Source organism: Tachypleus tridentatus, chromosome 11 (genome assembly GCF_004210375.1).
Source record: "Tachypleus tridentatus isolate NWPU-2018 chromosome 11, ASM421037v1, whole genome shotgun sequence".
Classification (NCBI taxonomy): Eukaryota; Metazoa; Arthropoda; class Merostomata; order Xiphosura; family Limulidae; genus Tachypleus; species Tachypleus tridentatus.
In genome coordinates this window covers 61,444,328-61,464,463 of record NC_134835.1, presented here as the reverse complement: position 1 = coordinate 61,464,463, position 20,136 = coordinate 61,444,328, and the positions used below count along the sequence as shown (strand labels likewise).

General features: G+C 36.6%; 1 protein-coding gene across 4 annotated transcripts in view; it reads left to right on the top strand.

Annotated features, from left to right (window-relative positions):
• LOC143232276 (serine/threonine-protein kinase mig-15-like) overlaps positions 1-20,136 on the top strand; it is a 117,046-nt gene that overhangs the window by 52,407 nt on the left and 44,503 nt on the right. For all 4 annotated transcript variants that reach the window (XR_013017473.1, XM_076467470.1, XM_076467469.1 and 1 more), the window contains exons 11-15: positions 1,421-1,475; positions 1,708-1,956; positions 3,671-3,746; positions 10,854-11,032; positions 13,742-13,920. Coding sequence is in view for 3 of the 4 variants with exons in the window: in XM_076467470.1 (XP_076323585.1) it covers positions 1,421-1,475; positions 1,708-1,956; positions 3,671-3,746; positions 10,854-11,032; positions 13,742-13,920 (738 nt within the window). In the remaining variant the exon portion in view is untranslated. The remainder of the gene's footprint in view (positions 1-1,420; positions 1,476-1,707; positions 1,957-3,670; positions 3,747-10,853; positions 11,033-13,741; positions 13,921-20,136) is intronic.

The following is a 20,136-nucleotide window of genomic DNA, read 5'->3' as shown; positions in this document are numbered from 1 at the left end:
CAATCTTTGAAAGTTTCCAAAAGATAAACAAATCAATACCTCGTTTGACCAGCAGGTATATGAGGAGTCTTTAATTCAAACTCCAAAGCCTCCAGTGTTTATTATAAGAAATCCCACATGGTTGTGACCACGCTAACAACAGAGTAAATCTATTTATAGTTATTCTTAGTCGGTATTCTTACGTGCTTGATTGACAATAATGGCATCATTATAACGTAACAAATTTGTGAAAACATATAACATGTATGAAGGCAATATAACAAAACACTCAAATATACAAATGCATGCATTATATCAAGGGTAAATATAAAATTTCATATATTTGAGTACTGTTTATGAAAGAACTAATTGTCTATGGGGATGAACATGCATGTGATTGGGTTTCCAGATTGTTCCCCAATCTGGATCAAACTGAATTCATTTGGAAGGGCATAAAACTCAGATAATGTTAGGATTTAGATTCAAATAATTAAACTGAGGTAGCTGTGGCTACGTATAGGCAGCCCTTTATTTCATAACTTTCTGAAATATGTTAAAGTGGCAGCATTAGTTTCACAATGTCTTCCTTTTCTTAAACCAGAAAATGACTTTGTACTTTTCTTGTAAGAAAACAACTTGGTTTTAATATCGTGTCAACAACATATATTTGCCTTACTCACTAAATACTTTTCACTGGATGCACAATCCTATTCTGTTCAGTGCACAAAATAACTTTTCTTTTGAATTCAACATTATAGGTAAAATATTTTTCCATGTTTATAAAATGTAATAAAAATGAAAAATACAATAATGTAACGTCTGAACAACAGGAAAGTCAGGCAAAGACAGGACGGTGATATCCAACTACACTGCTAGAGGTGCTGACAACTGCAAATTTGACATTTTGTACACCTTTTTTTCTTCTCTCTAAACTAAGTCCATTTTAAAATATAATCCAATTGTTTTGTTAATGCAGGATTTTTTCGAAAATCTTTGTTATTCGAGGAAAATGATGTTTTCAAGACTTTCAAAAAGTGAAAAATGTTGCTTCAAATTTAAGATGCACCCAAATTGTTAGTTTGGAGAAATGTGACAAAGGTGCATCTTAAATTCAAAGTAATATGGTAATATAAAGAGAATATATAAAATCCAATAATAAACTTCTAATATTTGAAAAAAATGTTTTGGAAAACTTAATAATGTCTAATAAATGTTTGTCATTTTCTTTTCAGTTGTTTTTTTTTTGTGTAAAATGGTAAATTTCAGATCTATCATGAGTGCAAAAGTTAACTTTCTTTTCATTCTCCAAGTATTGAATACAAGTTTTTTTAAAGTGAAAATGATTATGTTTAAGTTTGTTCATGCTAAACAAAAATAAAAATGAAAAGCAGTTATCTTGCAGTCTTTTATCATTAAATTGAAATGTGTTTCTTAACTTTAGAGTGACCTCTGGTCTTTAGGAATCACTGCTCTTGAAATGGCAGAAGCTCAGCCACGTAAGTAATAAAAGCACAAAAGCTGTGCTCTTTTTAATCTTTAAATCAATCTTGATTTAAATTGTAGTGTGAAGGGAGTGTTTTTATTGAAAACATATGGATTTTAAAGTAAGATTTATTTACAAAAAATACATAGTTTATCCTATGTTTTGAGTAGTTTGTCTATATATATGTACAAAATATTCATAAATGTACAATATATATATTGATATACATTGTTTTCTTGTTGTAGCCTTGTGTGACATGCATCCAATGCGAGCGTTATTTTTAATTCCACGTAACCCACCTCCACGCTTGAAGTCTAAAAAATGGTCAAAGAAATTTCAAAGTTTTATTGAGACATTACTTGTGAAGGACTACCAACAGAGACCATACACAGACCAACTATTAAAACATCCCTTCATCAGGGATCAACCAACAGAGAGACAAGTGCGCATCCAGCTAAAAGACCACATTGATAGGTACCAGAAACACAAGAAAGGTAATATGGAAATACGAGGTTGCACCTTCACTATCATGAAACTTGCTTACAAGATACTTCTTACTGTTGTAAGAAAATAATGATCACTAATTCATGTTTTGACTAACACAAGATTTTAATAAAACAGTTGTTATTTTAATATGCAGATTTTAATGTTTAAAATAATAAAACTGATGTGACATAGGAAAGATAAAGTTTCATGTTACTACAGTTTTACTTTGTTCGTCTGGACTTGCATTTTTAAAAGGATGATAATGGTGAATTCTAGCAATGACTGGTAAATCTTATGATTTCAATAATTAGTAACTGCAGAAGAGGAGATATAATTAGTCTAAGAGTAAATTTGAACAGAAAGTCCTTAATAATTTATTCTGCTTATTTATTAATTCTTTAATTCAATAACAGAACCATAATTAAATTGATATCTTAAAAAACACAAAATTATAATTTTTTATGGAAGGTTATTTTTAAATAATGTTAAAAAATTTGTTTTTTAACTCACAGTAATAGCAAAAGGTTCATATACAAAAGCATGTAAGTGCAAAGGCAAATTTGCATTAAATTTTTAACAGTTGGTAGTAAACCTTTCACTTAAATTTTAACGAAAGAATATGGGTAGATATCATTGAGTTTATACTTGCAAAGCTTATAATCATTCAGATTTATTGTAAAAGAAAAAAGTGCTGTTACACTTTTAGACTTAAGTCATTTTTACAATCAGCTGGTGACTTTACAAAAAGTGCCATTTGTTCACAATTTTGCTCAAATGCAAACTTTCCATTAAGACAGTAAACATTTATTTGCAATTACATTTACTATTAAATGGATGCAATACAATGAAAATGGGAACTTTTAGAAAACACTTTGTTTACTCATAATGGTTACTTTCACATTGTAAAAGATACATGTCTTCATAACTGTAAGTAGTGTTCTGTTATGAAGTATCACCTCAAATTATAAAACTGGGATTGTATAAACTGCCATGACAGGTTTTATTGTTTATTGTATTTCAGTTTTAATTTATAGTATTTATTACATGAAAATCTTTTATCAAAGTGTTATAAGTTATATTTATGACAATTTTTATCAGCCTGTCACATTTCAATTTGTTCAATTTGAAAAAAAGTACATATTAACTGAAAGATTCTAATAGGTTTACAAGATATGTACGTTTCTTTTATAATATATCAGTATAATTAAATTATTATAACCATCTTTATGCCAGTAAAACTGATAGAGTGTTTCTTCTTAACACAGAGAGGCTAATTATGTTTTAATATAAAGCTGGTTTTAGCTAATCATATATCTTTGAAGCTAAATGTGAAGTGTACAAATGTTTGCACTATCAAAAATGAAACTGTCAGTTTCTTGAAGGTTGGGAGGGAAGAACATTTTATATAAGAATAACAAACAAGATTTTTGACTGAAAAAAATAAGTAAGGTAAACCATAAACAATACTTTTGTTGTACTTTTTTTTATAGATTATATATTTATGAAATTAATGCTCGTGAAGAATTATAATATTGATTTTTTTAGTTAAATAACAGATCTTTTGATTATTTAGTTTTTCAGTTTTATAAGCCTTTGTTATGATTTTTAAATAAATTTTCAAAAGATCAGAAAACATCAGCAAATCAACTTGCATGGAATTTGAAATTGTTCCCAACTTTATGATTATTAGTGCTAAGAATTTTATACTATATTTTGTACTAGGAGAACCTCAGGATGTATATCGGTATAGTGGTAGTGAAGGAGAGGAGGAAGACACACCACCTACAGGAGAGCCTAGGTGATACAAATATACTTTTCAATCTGAATTTTTCAGAATGATACATCTCAAGATATAACATTTAATTGACTTATAGTATAATCTTGTTTTTCTGTGGTTATATCCAATAGAAGTAATTTTTACTGCATGCAGACACTGAAAGCAATGCTATTTTGGACTTTTACTCACTACATTAGTAGTGTTAGCAAGTTGTGTAAACATGCTGCTGTTGAATTGGCAGCAGTAGTTAACAACATCAATAAACCCTCATAAAGCCACTTTTAACAAAACCTTAAAATTGCTCTATGAACATTAAAATTGTTTGTGGCTAAACAACTGATTTACCAAAATGTTTGTAAAATTATCTGTTTTGCAGCTTATGTTATTCAATGATTATGTGGTTCACATGAAGTATTGCTTTGTCAAATACACCACAAATAAAGTTGGGTAATGTGCATTATAAAATCTTGCAATATTAATACTAGGATTTTACTAAAATTGACTTCACTAATAAGACTTAGTCCCCTCGGTGTGGATTCCTGTACGTGGTGAGGGGACCTCCCAGGGAAGGTTCTGTTCTATCTGGTTACCTTCTCTGGGATCTAAACATCCACCCACGTGTTTGCCGTGCGTGGCGACCCGTGAAGGGGAGGAGAGGATCCTAATGGTTGAGGGGTCCAACCCTAACACACCACTTTGGCCTTGAATTCCTGTAAACGGCCGGCCTTTGGGTGGCCCCCCTTTGGGTCAATCGGCTGGTCTACTTGGGCTAGAGTCAACCAAGTACCAGTGTTGGAAGTTCTCAACGGGTGTTGTGGACATTGTGCCTGATGCTGGTGTTTGGGTATAGTGCTCACGAAACCCTGGCATTGCTGCATTGTCCTTGCATGACTTTGTAGTGCGTTCCCTTGTAGGGCTCCATGGTGGGTGGGGTCAGTGGGTACCGTAATTTTTTCCTTTTCCTATGGATCCTCTAAAAAATTTAAATAAAATTGTAAAAAAACAGTCAATGGGTTAGCGACCACGTCTTGAATACTCAGAACAGCAATCTTCAACATCAGTAACACACGTAACTCATTTTCTTATATTACATTCTCTTTCGGAAAAACCTTTAGGGCAAATGTCCCCTTTTTTTATTCAAAAGGGACTAGAGGGACTTGCTGGCTCTCCAAAGTCAGTAAAGAAACTTCGATCTGGTGACATATTGGTTGAAACATCCACATCCCAACACAGTGAACTCCTCTTGAATTCAAAGGCAATTGGGGATATACCTATTGAGGTTACACCCCATGCTACCTTGAATTCTTCACGAGGAGTTATTGTTGAAAGGGATTTGAAGAACGTTCCTGAGTCAGAGATTCTCGCTGGTCTCTCCACTCAAGGAGTTTCTGCAGTGAGGCGCATCTCCACTCGCAAAGATGGAGTTACACTGCCAACAAATACCCTCGTTTTAACATTTACTTCACCACGTGCACCTGCCACCATCAAGGCAGGTTATCTCATTTGCAGGGTTCGGCCATACATACCAAACCCTCTTTGATGTTTCCAATGTCAGAGATTCGGCCACTCAAAGACATCTTGTCATGGTTCCCTGACATGTGCTCTTTGTGGAGGCAAGGACCACGATGCCTATGACTGTGACATGAACCCACATTGCGTAAACTGCAATGGTTCTCACCCCTCTTACTTTCATTCTTACCCAAAATGGTTGAAGGAAAAAGAGGTGCAGTGTTTGAAAACGACACATAACATTAGTTATCCTGAGGCTCGGAAATTTCTGTCCACAACTCCATCTCGGACATATGCTGCTGCACTTCATTCCACAACTACAGTGGGAGTGCAGACAGATCTCTCTGTGCCTCCAAGAGAATCGTTTTCAAAACAAATGAAAAGCTTTTTGACCTCCGTGGTTAAAAAGGTTGATGAATCGATTTCCACACCCATCTCTATTCCTCCCATGCCTTCCAACAAACCTCAAGATCCACGTCCTTCAGTTTCAAATACAGGCATTTCTTCTGATACATTTTTTTCTCCCACCACAAGAGACAAAACAATTATTCGTTCGCATCCTCAGTCACTGGATTCCCCTTCCAATAACAAAAACCTGCCCACCCGACCCAGAGCAGGATCCATGGAGGTTGATAAACCTCCTCCGACTAAAGACAGTAAAGAAAAAAGACGTGGTCGTAAACCGAAGGGTTCTCCAGCCACTTCACCTACCTGTTCTTAAAAATGGCCACCTTGATACAATGGAACTGTCGAGGTTTACGTTCTAATCTGGATGATATCAAATCGCTGATTGCTTCCTACCATCCTGTTTGTCTTTCTTTACAAGAAACATTTCTCAAAACTGCTGATACTGTCTCCATTCGGCAGTTTTCTCTGTACAGAAATGACAGGTTGTGTGATGGTCGAGTACATGGAGGGGTGGCTCTGTTGGTTGATCAACACGTGCCCACCCTGTCTTTGTCACTCAACACACCCTTGGAGGCTGTAGCCATTCGTGTTTCCTTGGGTCATACCATCACTGTTTGTTCTCTGTACCTGTCCCCTGGAGAGACATATGATCAATCAGATCTTGATGCTCTCCTTGAACAATTGCCATCTCCATTTTTAATCCTAGGGGATTTTAATGGACATCATTCCCTCTGGGGAAGTGCTATTATTGATGGGAGGGGCCGATCTGTAGAGCGGATGCTCTCTGATCACAATCTTTCTGTTTTCAATATTGGTTCTTCCACTTACTTTCATGCACTTAGTTAGTCCTTTACTGCTATTGATCTCTCAGTTTGCTCCCCTTCATTATTCTCCCATTTTTCATGGAGGGTTGACAGTAATCCACTAGGCAGTGATCATTTTTCGATCCTTTTGAGAGAGACTGGCCGTGGTCGATGCCACCCTACCCGCGTGCCCCGGTGGAAGCTGGATCAGGCAGACTGGTCCACTTTCACTGCTCTCGCAGAACTTGATCCTGCCATCATAAATCAGCCATCAATAGACGACTGTGTAGCAGCGGTAACTGACTGTATTACACGTGCAGCTACTCAGTGTATTCCTAAAACCTTGACACGTTTTCCATGATATCGTTGTCTGTGATGGAATCCTGGTTGCCACTTAGCACGGAAGGCTCAAAAGCGGGCCTGGGATACCTTTCGTAGATATCCCACACTTTCAAACCGGGTTGCTTTCCAACGGGCCCGTGCACATGCTAGGTGGGTAAGACGTCAAAGCCAGAAGGAATCTTGGATTAAGTTCACAACCAGCATATCTTCTACCACCAGTTCCAAGATCATATGGGACAGGATTCGAAAGGTTAATGGGCACTACAATTCTGTCCCCCTCTCGATTTTACTCTCTGATGGTCAGGAGGTGACTGATGTTCGGAACATCGCTAACACTCTAGGTGAAAGCTTTTGCTGGGTATCTAGCACTTCTGCTTGTTCCTCCACCTTCCTGGCCATCAAGACTCGGGCAGAGCGATCACTTTTTTCCTTTCGAACTAACTGTTTCTATGACTATAATTGTCCCTTTACCCTGGTGGAACTAAAAATGGTCCTTCATCGGTCTGCCAGTACGTCTGTTGGACCTGATGATATTCATTATGACATGCTGCACCATCTATCTCCTGCTTCTCTTGATGTCCTTCTGATTGTTTTCAACCAGATCTGGCAGGAGAATGTTTTTCCTGATGCCTGGTGCCAGGCTATTATTTTACCTTTCTCTAAGCCAGGGAAAGATCCCAAGATTCCTTCAAACTACCGTCCAATTTCTTTGACGAGCTGTCTCTGTAAGACATTAGAAAGGATGGTTAATGCTCGTCTTGTTTGGTTCCTTGAATCAAACAACCTCCTCTTGCCCACCTAGTGTGGGTTCCGTCGACAGCACTCCATCACAGACCACCTAATTCGTCTTGAAACATCTATCAGAGAAGCCTTTCTCAACCGCCAACATCTTGTATCAATATTCTTTGACATAGAGAAGGCTTACGACACAACATGGAGGTATGGCGTTTTGCGAGACCTCCATACATATGGTTTACGTGGCCATCTACCCATGTTTATTAAAAATTTTTTAATGGACAGGAGATTCCAAGTTCGTGTGGGTTCGACACTTTCCCATTCTTTTGTACAGGAACTTGGAGTCCCTCAAGGCTGTGTATTGAGTGTTACACTCTTCAGTATAAAGATAAATGCCATCACTGAACAACTCCCTCTCACTGTTGCGAATGGGCTGTATGTCGACGATTTTCACATCTCATGTCAGTCTTCAAACATGAGATATATTGAGCGGCAACTACAAACCGCCCTCAATTGTGTACGGAAGTGGACTCTGGTGAACGGCTTTAATTTCTCTCTCTCCAAAACTGTATGCATGCACTTTTGCCGTCGACGGGGGTATTCACCCTGATCCTGAACTTCATATCGGTGAAGTTTTGCTGCCAGTGGTCCCGGAGACCAAGTTCTTGGGGCTTATCTTTGATTGTAAACTGACCTTTATACCACACTTAAAGCAACTTCGGGTCAAATGCACAAGAGCACTGAACATCCTCCGTGTTCTCTCTTCTACCAGTTGGGGGGCAGATCGCTGTTCAATGTTAAAGGTATATTGTGCTCTTATTAGATCGAAACTCGATTATGGATCAATGGTCTATGGCTCTGCCAGACCCTCGGCCTTAAAGATGCTGGACCCCATTCATCACCAAGGACTTCGACTCTGCACTGGGGCTTTCCGTACCTCTCCAGTTCAAAGTATATACATTGAATCTCATGAACCTTCTCTACACCTTTGCCGTTTTTAACTATCTTTACAATATACTTCGAAACTTCATTCCTTACCAAAGCATCCCACCTGGAAATGTGTTTTCCTTCCTCGGTGGGCAGTACTTTTTCAGAACAGACGATCTGTCATTGCTCCGTTTGGCCTTCTCATCCGGGCGCAATTGGATGAATTGGGTCTGTCCTTGGATAACATTGCAGATTCCACAGGTTGGCCCATCCCACCATGGCTTATTACAGCCCCAAATGTGACCTTTCTTTCAGTCATCTAAAAAAGGCAGATACTCCAGATTGGAAGTACCGTCTTTTATTCAATGAATATCTTTCAAACAATCATTCAGTTCCCATTTATACAGATGGTTCCAAATCAGGTAATTCAGTGGGCTCTGCTATGGTTTGCTATGGGTCAGTAGTTGCACGCAGAATCCCTTCTACAGCTTCTGTGTTCACTGCTGAACTGTATGCCATATCTCTTGCCCTGGATCATATTGCAGCTGAGCAGTACTCCAACTGCACTATTTATACTGATTCGCTTAGTTCTATACTTGCCTTGGAATCGCTACACGTTAGCTCACATCCTATTCTTGCTGATATTCAAAACCGACTGGCCCATTTCTCATTAGCAGCTACTTCAATCCAGTTTTTCTGGATACCAGGCGATGTTGGTATTCGCGGGAACGAGCTTGCAGACATGGCAGCTAAATATGTCTGCTTCAGCACCATCTCTCCTATGCCTATTCCGTACATGGACTATGGTGTTGTCTTCAAGGCTCGGCTCCGTGCCAGCTGGCAGTCCACTTGGAGTGAGCAACGTGACAACAAACTTTTTCAAATCAAACCCAAAATTGGACTTTGGTCATCTAGCTTCCGTAATGTTCGGAAGGAGGAAGTTGTTCTCACTAGGCTACGCATTGGTCACAGTTTTTTAATTCATCGTTTTCTTTTATCTGGAACTGATGCACCAATGTGTAGTTTGTGTAACACTCAAATCACTATCAGCCACGTTTTACTTTCTTTCCATCGTTACAATTCTCAACGACGGCAATATTTTAAACATATTTTTTCCCAGGGTCAGTCTGTAACATTGGACAGAGTTATTGGTGATGGTGACTCTGTCCACCTTGATAATGTTTTTAATTTTTTAATGGCCATTAATCTTTTTAATCTCATTTAAGTGTTGCATATTTATTCATTATACCTTTTTAATTGTGGTTCCTTTTTTACAGTTTTAATCTCTCTCCTTCAATTTGACATTGGACAATGGCTAGAACATTAAATAACTCGACACCAGGACTGGAAAGGCCAACTTCAAGTGACTAACGCTACTGTTTGAACTATCCGTTTGAACTACTCGTTAGTCGTCCTGGCGAGTTGTTATTATACTTTTGCTGCATATCATTTCACACTTTTACTACTTAACTTTTAGTACTGGCCATATTGACTCATAACCCGGAACCAGGACTGGAAAGACCAACTTCAGGTGACTGACGGTGGTTTTTATACTTACCTGTTAGTCTTCCTGGCGGGTTATGATCATTACCATTCTGCTACAGGTAGTTCTTTGCAACTTTGTTGACTGGATGTCAACATTGGTTTTTACGCCATTTTCTGTTTTAATTGCCGTTTTGCTTTTATCTTCAATTACTTTTACAAATTTTACTCCATTTACTTGACTTTTATCTTTTTACTGGACATTTGGCTACTCATTATTACGATTTTGCAGAGTGTCTTTTAAAACTTTTATTCTTTTACATTTTGATACTGGTTGCTATGACACATAACCGGAACCAGGACTGGAAAGGCCAACTTCAGGTGATTGATGGTGGTTCTTGAACTTACCTGTTAGTCTTCCTGGCGGGTTATGATCATTACCATTTTGCTAGAGTAAATATTTTACAACTTCTTATACTCTGCCTTCTATCTTAACATTGTAGACTAGGTGTCAACATTGGTTTTATACTTTTTTGTTTTACCTTCATTTCCATTTATGTCTATTACTACATTTATTTTTTTTTTTTTTTACATTTTTATCGAATGTCTGGCGCAGATAGCCTCGCTGCTTTGTGCCATAAAACACTAAATCAATCAATCAATCAATCAATAAGACTTAGTATTAATTTTCCTTGAATATTTACAGTGTATCAGCTATTTCTGTTGTGTTTACGTTTGTGCTTGCAATGAAATTTGAGATTTGAGGCTCAAGCTCACCCATGGCTATTTTTTATTTTCAACAAATTGTGCTAGTGTGACCTTAAAATGTAATATGTAGGAAAATAGTGGAATAAGATGAAATGTTTTAATTAATTGCACAAAATATTTCTTGAAGTATTAAATAGTACCTCCTTTTTTCCAGTTCAGTTAACCCTATTCAACGTGATTCAACCTTGAGAAGGAACTTTCAGCAACTTCAGGAAGGTCACACATTACCTCCTGGTGAAAGATCAGGCTCTAGTATTCTACCTTCTTTGGGGGGTCCACTTGAGACACCAGGACCTCTTGGAAGGCCTCCAGTACCTCCTCAAAGGCTGATTGGTGAGAAACTTGAGATAAAACCATTACATCATTACAAAAACATACTTTACATATATTTATAGTATTTTTGTCAAACTCTACAAGTACACTTTTAATAGATTCTCTGTCAGAATTGTAATGTATTTGGTTATTACACAGGGATTGTTGGTTTTTAAAAGTCTTAAATGAAATTCACAAATATGGATTTCTGAGGGAAGCTTTAGCTGTTTAGTAAATGCACAGAAATTTTGATGTATAAAAAGCAGAACTGTGGTAAATAGAAAGAAGCTTTATTCATAGAAAAAGGGCAAAAACATTTTATAGTGTATTGGTGTATAATTCAAGCTGAAGGAAGTTTTAGATGTATTTGTGTATAGTAGACAGAAAGAAACATGATGTATTTGAGTATAGTTAGCAAAAGGAAGCTTTATGATGTTTTCGTTTACACTAAGCAGAAAGAAACATTATGATGTATTTGTGTATAGCAAGCAAAAGGAAGCTTTATGATGCTTTAGTGTATAGTATGTGTGTTTTTATAGCAAAGCCACATCGGGCTATCTGCTGAGTCCATCAAGGGGAACCAAAACCCTGATTTTAGTGTTGTAAATCTGTAGACTTACCACTGTGCCAGCAGGGGACTTTGTGTATAATAAGCAGAAGGAAGTTTTATGATGTTTTTGGGTATAGTAAGCAGAAGAAAGCTATATAATGTTTTTGTGTATATTAAACAGAAGGAAGCTTTGTACAGTAAGCAGAGTAGTTCTTTATATTCATATCAAACATAATAGAACTTTAGGCATTGGAAACAAAGGAAGCTTTGAAAATAAAATTACAGGTAATTTTAGTATATTATAAGTAGAAGGAAATTTTGCTGTATAATTCTTGCAAAAGGAAATTTTGTGGGTATAACAAACAGAAAAATATGTAGCAAGATGGGGAGACAGGCATTATGATGGAGGCCTGGGGAGAATAGAAAACTGTCCTGAGAAATGGTTAGTACAAAAGATTGGGAATATCCAATGACCAATCTTTTCTAAATGCATTTTAAATATTGTTTGAAATAGCAGTTTCCTGCTTAAATGGAATTGCTAAAAATAGGTTTTGTCTATCCTACCAAACACAGATGATTACTTTCATACCAAAAAACATACATAATAAAAATGTTGTAATGTATAATAATACTAATTTTGTGTTTTCAATACATCAGTGATCAGTTATTGTCGAAAAGAAAAATATAGAAACTTTATATGATTAAGGATACATGAACCTGCAAAATAGAGTTAAGAGTAGTTTATTTGAGTAATTGTTATGATGTGAATGCCTATCAATGCCAAAGTAAAAATATTGTTCTATTAAATATAAATATAAATTAGTAGTTTACATTGTCTGCTATATTCATAATTTTGTTGTTTTTGAGATTTACTGTAATTTTCTATTTTATTGCCATTAACATAAAAGCCTGTGTATTTCATTTTTGAAAAGGCTCTTTTACAAGTCATTTGTGTAACTGATGACATGAGAAGTAATTTACGTCAGGTACAAACCTTAACGTGCTTTGTTGTATATAATGCATCACTCTGATATCCTGTAAAAACATTTAGGACAGTTCATGGGATACAGACATGTTTTTATTGGATCAGTGCATAGTGCACCATAAGGGTCGAAAGGAGAACTTGTACTCTAATGACTTCTCTAATATTTGATCGTGTACTTCAATCTAGTATATTTCATTGGCATTCATAACTGCTTCACCAATGTGATTGGCAAATAGTTAGCACAATAAAAGTTATTATTAGACTGAAAACAAATCTGTAAAATTCAGAAGTTGTTTATTGTGTTGAAAACAAACTGGTTAAATTCAGAAGCTATTTATTGTGTTGAAAACAAACTGGTCAAATTTAGAAGCAGTTATTTGATTCACCAGTGATAAATAACTAAGCCATGGGATTATTTTTCTTTGTCTTGCCTACATTTGGTAGACTTAACCATGCACTTTTAGAAACAACAGTATACTTCCAAAGTTTAATTCCTATATTGTTTGTTTGTAATCAGTACATGCAGAACCATAACAGGTCTTTGTAAAAGTACAATAAAGATTTGTTATGTGTTAAACTTTCAGACATATATAATGCAGCCAGTCTTTTCATTTTAAAAGGAAAACATAAGGCAAAAAAGATGTGTTTATAGTGCAAATTTATAGTCTTGTTGAGTCGGACCAAACAAAATTAGACATTGTGAATTATTTAAAGTAATTGTCAGGACACCAACTAAAATTGGGACATGTGATAAGCCTAAAAATAAAGAACGTCTAAGTGACAAGGCTCACAGGGATGTTATTAGTAAATAATCATTGTGAAAATCCATAACCATTCTACGATAACTTTTGTCCTGCCACAGCCAAGAGGAAATTTCCCAACATTTCTTTGGGTTTATCTGCCTCTGTTTAGAAGTAAGATAAAAGTCTCACTGTACACCAAGTGGAAGATGAGCAAGTAAGCAGAAATAATCTATATTTATAGTGAGGAAAAGGGAGGTTTGTGTGTATAGCAAGCAGTAAAGAGCTTCAGGTATTTTTTAATTTTCTCTTTATTATTGTAGGGCAAATGGATATTTCTAAGCTTGTAAATATAGGCTTTTATTAAGAAATGAACTTTAAGGTCAAGAAAAAAATAAAAATATTGGGATATTTATTTTATTATTCATAACTTAAAACAGCACTCTTGTTTTTAGTTGTACCAGATCCACTACCACCAAGTAAACCTCTCCCACCTATTCCAGTTGAAGAAGAAAAAAGAGAAAAGGAGCGAAAACCAGCTACACCTCCTAGAAATCACCATCCAGCCCAGCCTCCAAGACCTCCAGAAAGTCGGAATTCTGCTGTGTTCAAAGCCCCACTTCGAAGACCAGACGTAGGTACATTAAGGGTTAAAAATAATAAGATATGATTTCTTTGCACATCTCAAATATTCATGGTTTTCCAGTGGTAAAAGATTTTAAGAAAATTATTTGAATGGCATTGTAATTGTAAGTTTAATAACATTTTTTGTGCTAGAGTAACAAGTCAATAATCTCAGAAAATGTGATTATCTTTAACTTCTGATATCAGTAAGCTAACTACATAGCATATAGGTTAGTAAATAATATAACTAATTCAGTATACTATTCTAATTATGGCTTTGCAACATCATAAACTTGTAATGTTTCAAATATGTTGATTCACCAGTGTATTATTCTCACTGTTAGCAATATTATAAACCATAACCAGCATAATATTTCAAAAATTTGCCAGATTAGTGGATTTAAATTTTACAATATTTAAATATGATATTTCAAGCTGAAGGTAAAAAGATATTCAGATGCAATATCTTCTCAAAAAAAGCTTTTCTTAGGTTTTACTGCCCTCTATCAGCACAGGTGTTGCTCATTGCTGTCTTTGATACTCTCACTTACCCTCATATTTGTTAACGTGAAATATCTGCATACTAACATGCAAATGATTAAGCAGCAACCCTCCACCGTTGGGGATATGGTACTACCCTCATTGTAACTGGCATCCATTCAAATCTTGCAGTTGGTATCTACTTCTCAGTTGACAATCTTTTTGTGTAGACATGTTTTGAATTACACATGCAAAAATTTTTACTTTTTCATTTTTCAGACTTCTTTTCTATATCAGTAACACTTGTGGTTTCCCATTTTTGTTCTTCTCGTAGAATTAAGACAATTTTTTTTTTCTTTTCTCTCCTACTTCACTTTCATAAGTTATGTATTTGCAGTTTCAAGTGGTTATAACTACAACTGCTGTTGCTGCTGCAGTGGTTTCATCAACCACATCCATGGTGTCAGGAGCATGATTACTGGTCTATGAAGTGATGGCAACTTGTGTGTCAAAAATTGGCCAATTTTATGCAACAATCATAACACACTGATGATGATCCTATAATACCTGATCAGTGTTTGGTGTAAAGGATGGAAGAGGTTTTGGACAACTTTTTCCTTTCCTGAATATGCCTCTCACTTGCATGTCATTTGGGAGAAGTTGCTCAAACCTCCTTCACTTTTTTGTGGAATTGGTTAGTGGTTTCTCCTTACCTCCTGTTTCTTGTGGTTCCCCTCCTGCTTTTCTAGGAGATAAGCCTTTGAACCAATATTTAATGTTTCTTCTTTTCCTGGATATTAGGGTTCATGCAAGTTAAGTTATTTTTGGGAGCAGCTGCATTTGGGGGTAACTGTGCCTCTACCCCCAAGTACTATGAATGATCATGCTTTTGATTATCATCTTTCCCACCTTTCTTATCTAAATCTGCAACATTTGGAATTGCTCATTTGTTTGTGTGGAGTGGACCCCAAAACTTTGGTTATTCTTTCCAAACATAGTTTTTTTCATATTCATTTTGCCCTGACCACCCTTCTCCATTTGTTATCTGTCCTTCTTCTATTTGAGGCTGTTCTTTAATTCCTATAGGGTTTCTTGGAATATCCTTCTTGCTGCCAAAGCACTCTTTTCCTTCTTAGTCCTTGCATTACAGACATGGTTGCTCTGTTATTGAGATCTTCTAGGTATAGATGCCATTTTATCTAGAGTTGTTTATCTTCCACCTTGTGTGATTTGCTCATTACACCTAAAAAGGTGCATCAAAAGGTGTTTGGGGTTATCCATGGCTCATTGGAGATGAGGGCTTAGTCAGTCCATCTGTATATGTGTCTGTCATCTTTGGTCAGTTGATTACCCTACCAGCATTTTCCCTCCCCTGTTTCTCACCCTCCCAATCCTTTACTAGTTCTGGCTTCTCAGACTTTGAAAGTTTCCTGTCAGTATCTTGTTAGGAATCATTTTCTGGATATCCGGTGTTGGTTATTATGTTTTCATGTCAAGGCTGGTGGGAGCCAGACTTTTTCTCTTTGCTCAAGTTTGGAGGTCCTTTGCTGAAGATTCACAGATTCTAAAAGTAATTTCATAAGGTCTTGTCTTTGACTTTGATTCATCTTTCTCATTGTCTCACAGTTCCATCTCCTTCACTTTTCAGAATCCTGTTTCTTGCCAGTATCTTTCAGAGGTAGTTCAGAACTTACTTCACAAGGGTGCCATCAAAAAAGAAGGGTCTTCTCATCCATGTTTTCATTCTTGTCTGTTTGGTGTTCCCGAAAAGATGGGATATTGGTGACTGCTAATCAGTTTATTGTCTCTGAGCCACTTCCTGTTTATTTCTATATTCACAATGAAATCACACATAGTTCTTCATTGGACTTTCATTCCAGGTTTGTGGATGATGAAGGTCAATGTGTTGGATGCATAGCCCCATCTCTTCTGCATCCAGGCAGTATCTTTATTTTGTTTATCAAGGGTGTGTGTTTCAGTTTCTGGCACTTCTGTTCAGACTTGCCTTGACTCATTGACTGTTCTCCTATTTTATAGAACACTCCAAGCTTTTGCTCATCTGCTTTATTCCAGAGATCATCTTTTGCATCATTATATGGATTACTGACTTCTCCCTGCTTCTTCACAGAAAACACTGCCCTACATGCTAACTTTATTCTTCAAGTAGTTGCAAGGTTTGGTTGGTTTGTTAAAGTGGAAAAGTTTTTTCTAATACCTACACAATACTTAGTTCATATTGGTTGTTTTTTTTTCATCTCACTTATCAGTGAAGCCTAACCTTTTCCAGATTAGATGAGAGCTGTGGAACATCTCATATGCAGCATTTCATACTCTCCTTCTCTTGCTGAACAAAAGGTTCTCTCTTTTCAGGATATGGGCTTCTATAGAAGCCCTCATTTCTCTTGGTCACACCCAAATGGATGATCTTCAGTAGGTTTTGATAGACCAGTGGAGTTTTGTTTGGGATTTCTTAGATGCCCATCTCACCCTTCCCCTTTTTTTCCAGCCCAATTTGCCTGGTGATTGGGTTAGGACCACACTACTGGAAGTGTTTCTCTTTCTCCTCCTAAATCTGTAGTGTCATCTTTTTAAGGATGCTTCTCCTTCCAGTTGGGTGACATGCCTTGATACTTAGGAGGTTTCAGGGAGATGAACTTCTTTGGAGTCCTTTCTTTATATCAGTCTCTTGAAACTTCCTGTGTTTTGTTGAACTTTGCTTCCTATGGGCTCTTCAAGGTCAGTTGGTGATGATACACTACAAAAATTCTAAGGTAATCCCATACACTACCAATCAAGAGTGCACTTGATTGAGAAACCTCTATTTTCAAACATTGGATCTCTTGTACTGGGCCAACAGCCATCACATCATTTTGTTGATATGTCATATTTTTGGTTCCCTGAATCTTGTAGCTAATTATTTTGTTCCAACAAAATTTTACACATGGAATGGTGTTTGGATCCTTTTGTTTTTCAGGGATTGTATGCTTAGTGGGGTATCCCAGATTGGTGCTTTAGCTATTCATCTTGATACACAACTTTTGCAGTTTTGTTCTCCTACTCCTCATGCATTGGTAGGGACAGTAGATGCTTTCAGGATTAAACAGGTTGGTACCTGTGTGCATTTCCTCCTATTCATCTACTCCCATGTGTTCTTTCCATGATTTGGACCTATCCTTGTTGCCTTCTGTTGGTGGCTAAAGTGTGGTTTACATTAATGCACTAGCTTTTGGTGTCTTCCATTATTTCTAACACTACTGCATCGGCTCCATTCAGACATATCATCTATCCGTTCCAATACTCTGTTTTCATGCACATCTTTTATCTGGTTTCTCATCAGAGGGACTGGACTTTTGCATCATGTGGCTTTCTTAATTTCCCATCCTGATCGTGATTCATTCATGAAAGTTTAGCATCATAAATGGTGCACATACTACCATTGGTCTGTCTAACATGGCTATCATCCTTGCCATCCTACAGTTCCTCATATCATGTCGTTTTTGACAGGGGCTTTTCAGTTTTATCTGTTGGATATTGTTTAATTCATTCTGTATGTTCCATCCTTCTTGCCCAGTTTCTCTACCTGATGTGATGTGATCATATATGGTTGTACATGTCCTCCATCCAAACTTTTGTCTTCATGTTTGTTATATTCCCTTTTCTTGAAGTCTCTTTTCTCACTTATGTTGGGATGCAAGTGTCATATTTTTGATGTATTTGCAATAAATTTTCACTGCATTTTGTTTCATACTTCCCGTGTTCTTTTTTTTTCTGATCATTCTTTATGCCCAAAACTTGGGCTGCTCAAGAAGGTAATTTTGCATTCACACCCATTCTCCTTCCTTGTCCAACCTTTATGACCACTATGATCCCAACTGCCTCCTTTATCTGCTCAGGGTCTCCAATGATATATCATACTCACTACTACCTTCCACAGTTCCCATTCCCATTTGTTTATTCCTTGTAATCCTAATCTTTACTATGACCTTTCTCCTGTTATCCTTACAGTTTGGATTCACTGGTTGACATGTCTAGCATATTATTCCCTTTTTCCTGATGGTTGTCATCTTTTCATATTTCTTTTCATCAAATCTATTACCTTATAATGTTTTTGACTGTGCATTTCTTTCCTTTCTTGGAGGACCTCATCAGTGCCAGTATGTGGAATATTTCACATACTTTTACATCTCATTATCTTTATCACGTGGCATTTTCCTGCTATTCATGGTTTGTATTCCTCTTGTTGTCATGTTGTACCCCTCTGTCTCTCTGTTGATTAGTAAGTACTCCATCTCATTTTCTTTGTAAGGGTCTTTGTCACATATTTGGATCACACTTACTTATATAAGACATCAAATAATACTTCTTACTCTTGGCAGGATATATTATTCCAGATGCTTCCAGGTGTTTATTCATTGACTCTGTTGATGTGATCTCTATGTTTTTCACATATCTCACTAAGTGGGTCATATTACACCCAGTATTGAGATGGGGTGTTTCATGAAACCACTAGTAAGTTCTCCTCATGGTCTTTTGCTTCATAAATATGTTCATCCTGGACTGTTCTCTCATGACTAACATGAGTAAAGTGGGTTTCTCCTCATCATGAACTTTCAGTGTCAGTCATTCATTCATGTTTTGTCAGAATTATGACAATTCTTTTGAACAATTTTGGCATAAAATGTCTAGGAGGCCTTTACAAGGTGTACTGTACAAGTAAGTAATCAAGTTTGACAACACTGTGTAAAAAAAGTTTTACTTTTTCTTGTTCCTGAGCAGAAGGTGTTATTTCCCAATTGCTTATGCTTAAAGTAAATGGAAGTGACCTATTTTTCTTTTCAAACTTTGCTTTTGCAACCTGGGTAATGAAAATTTCAAATTTACCCATTTTCCAGAAAATTCCAGGTAGATTCAGTGCTGAGTAGCTGATAGAGAATTTTCTTAAACTTGCAAGAATGTTCAAGAACTTTCTAGAATGTTGAAGAACTTATGAGAATTTTCTAGAACTTTCCATAGTAATATATATATACAGGGGCTCACCACTCACCACTTTAGTTTAGTTCTAGCTGCCTTAGTGAACACATAGACCTATCTGATTTTATCAGAGATGGCATCAAGAAGCTGCAAGCATTCTCCAGATGTATTTTTTGATGTATGTGGCCAATTTATCAAGACAAGAGCAAAAAAGTACTCTGTGACAGTATCTGCTAAAGTGGTGAAGCCTACAAGGCATATTTTGGCATGCCTGTCTGGGATCAAGACAAACCCTGGAGCACTTCAAAAAAACCCTAGAAGGTAAAACAGATAATTTTTGCTTGCTTGAATAGTAAGATTTTATATTATACAAATTTTAGACCTTTTAAAATTTAAATATCTTTTGGTTCACCTCCAAAAGGAATACAACAGCATCTAGACCTTGCTAGAAGCCTTTAAGTATGATGAGTGTGGCTGGGAGGTTATTGGAGACTTCAAAATAGTGGCATTCCTGATGGATCTTCAAGGAGACTTTACTAAGTTTCCATGTTATCTTTGACTTTGGGACAGCAGGGACACTGCAGTGCACTACAACAGGAAGCAGTGGCAACAACGGACTGAGTTCTCTGTGGGGAGGCTCAATGTCAAGTGTGAGCCATTATTGGACCTCCAGAAGGTGTTGTTTTCACCATTGCAAATAAAATAGAGTCTTGTGAAACAATTTGTCACAGCTCTTGATAAGAAGTCTGCAGCCTTCATATACCTTTGAGACTTC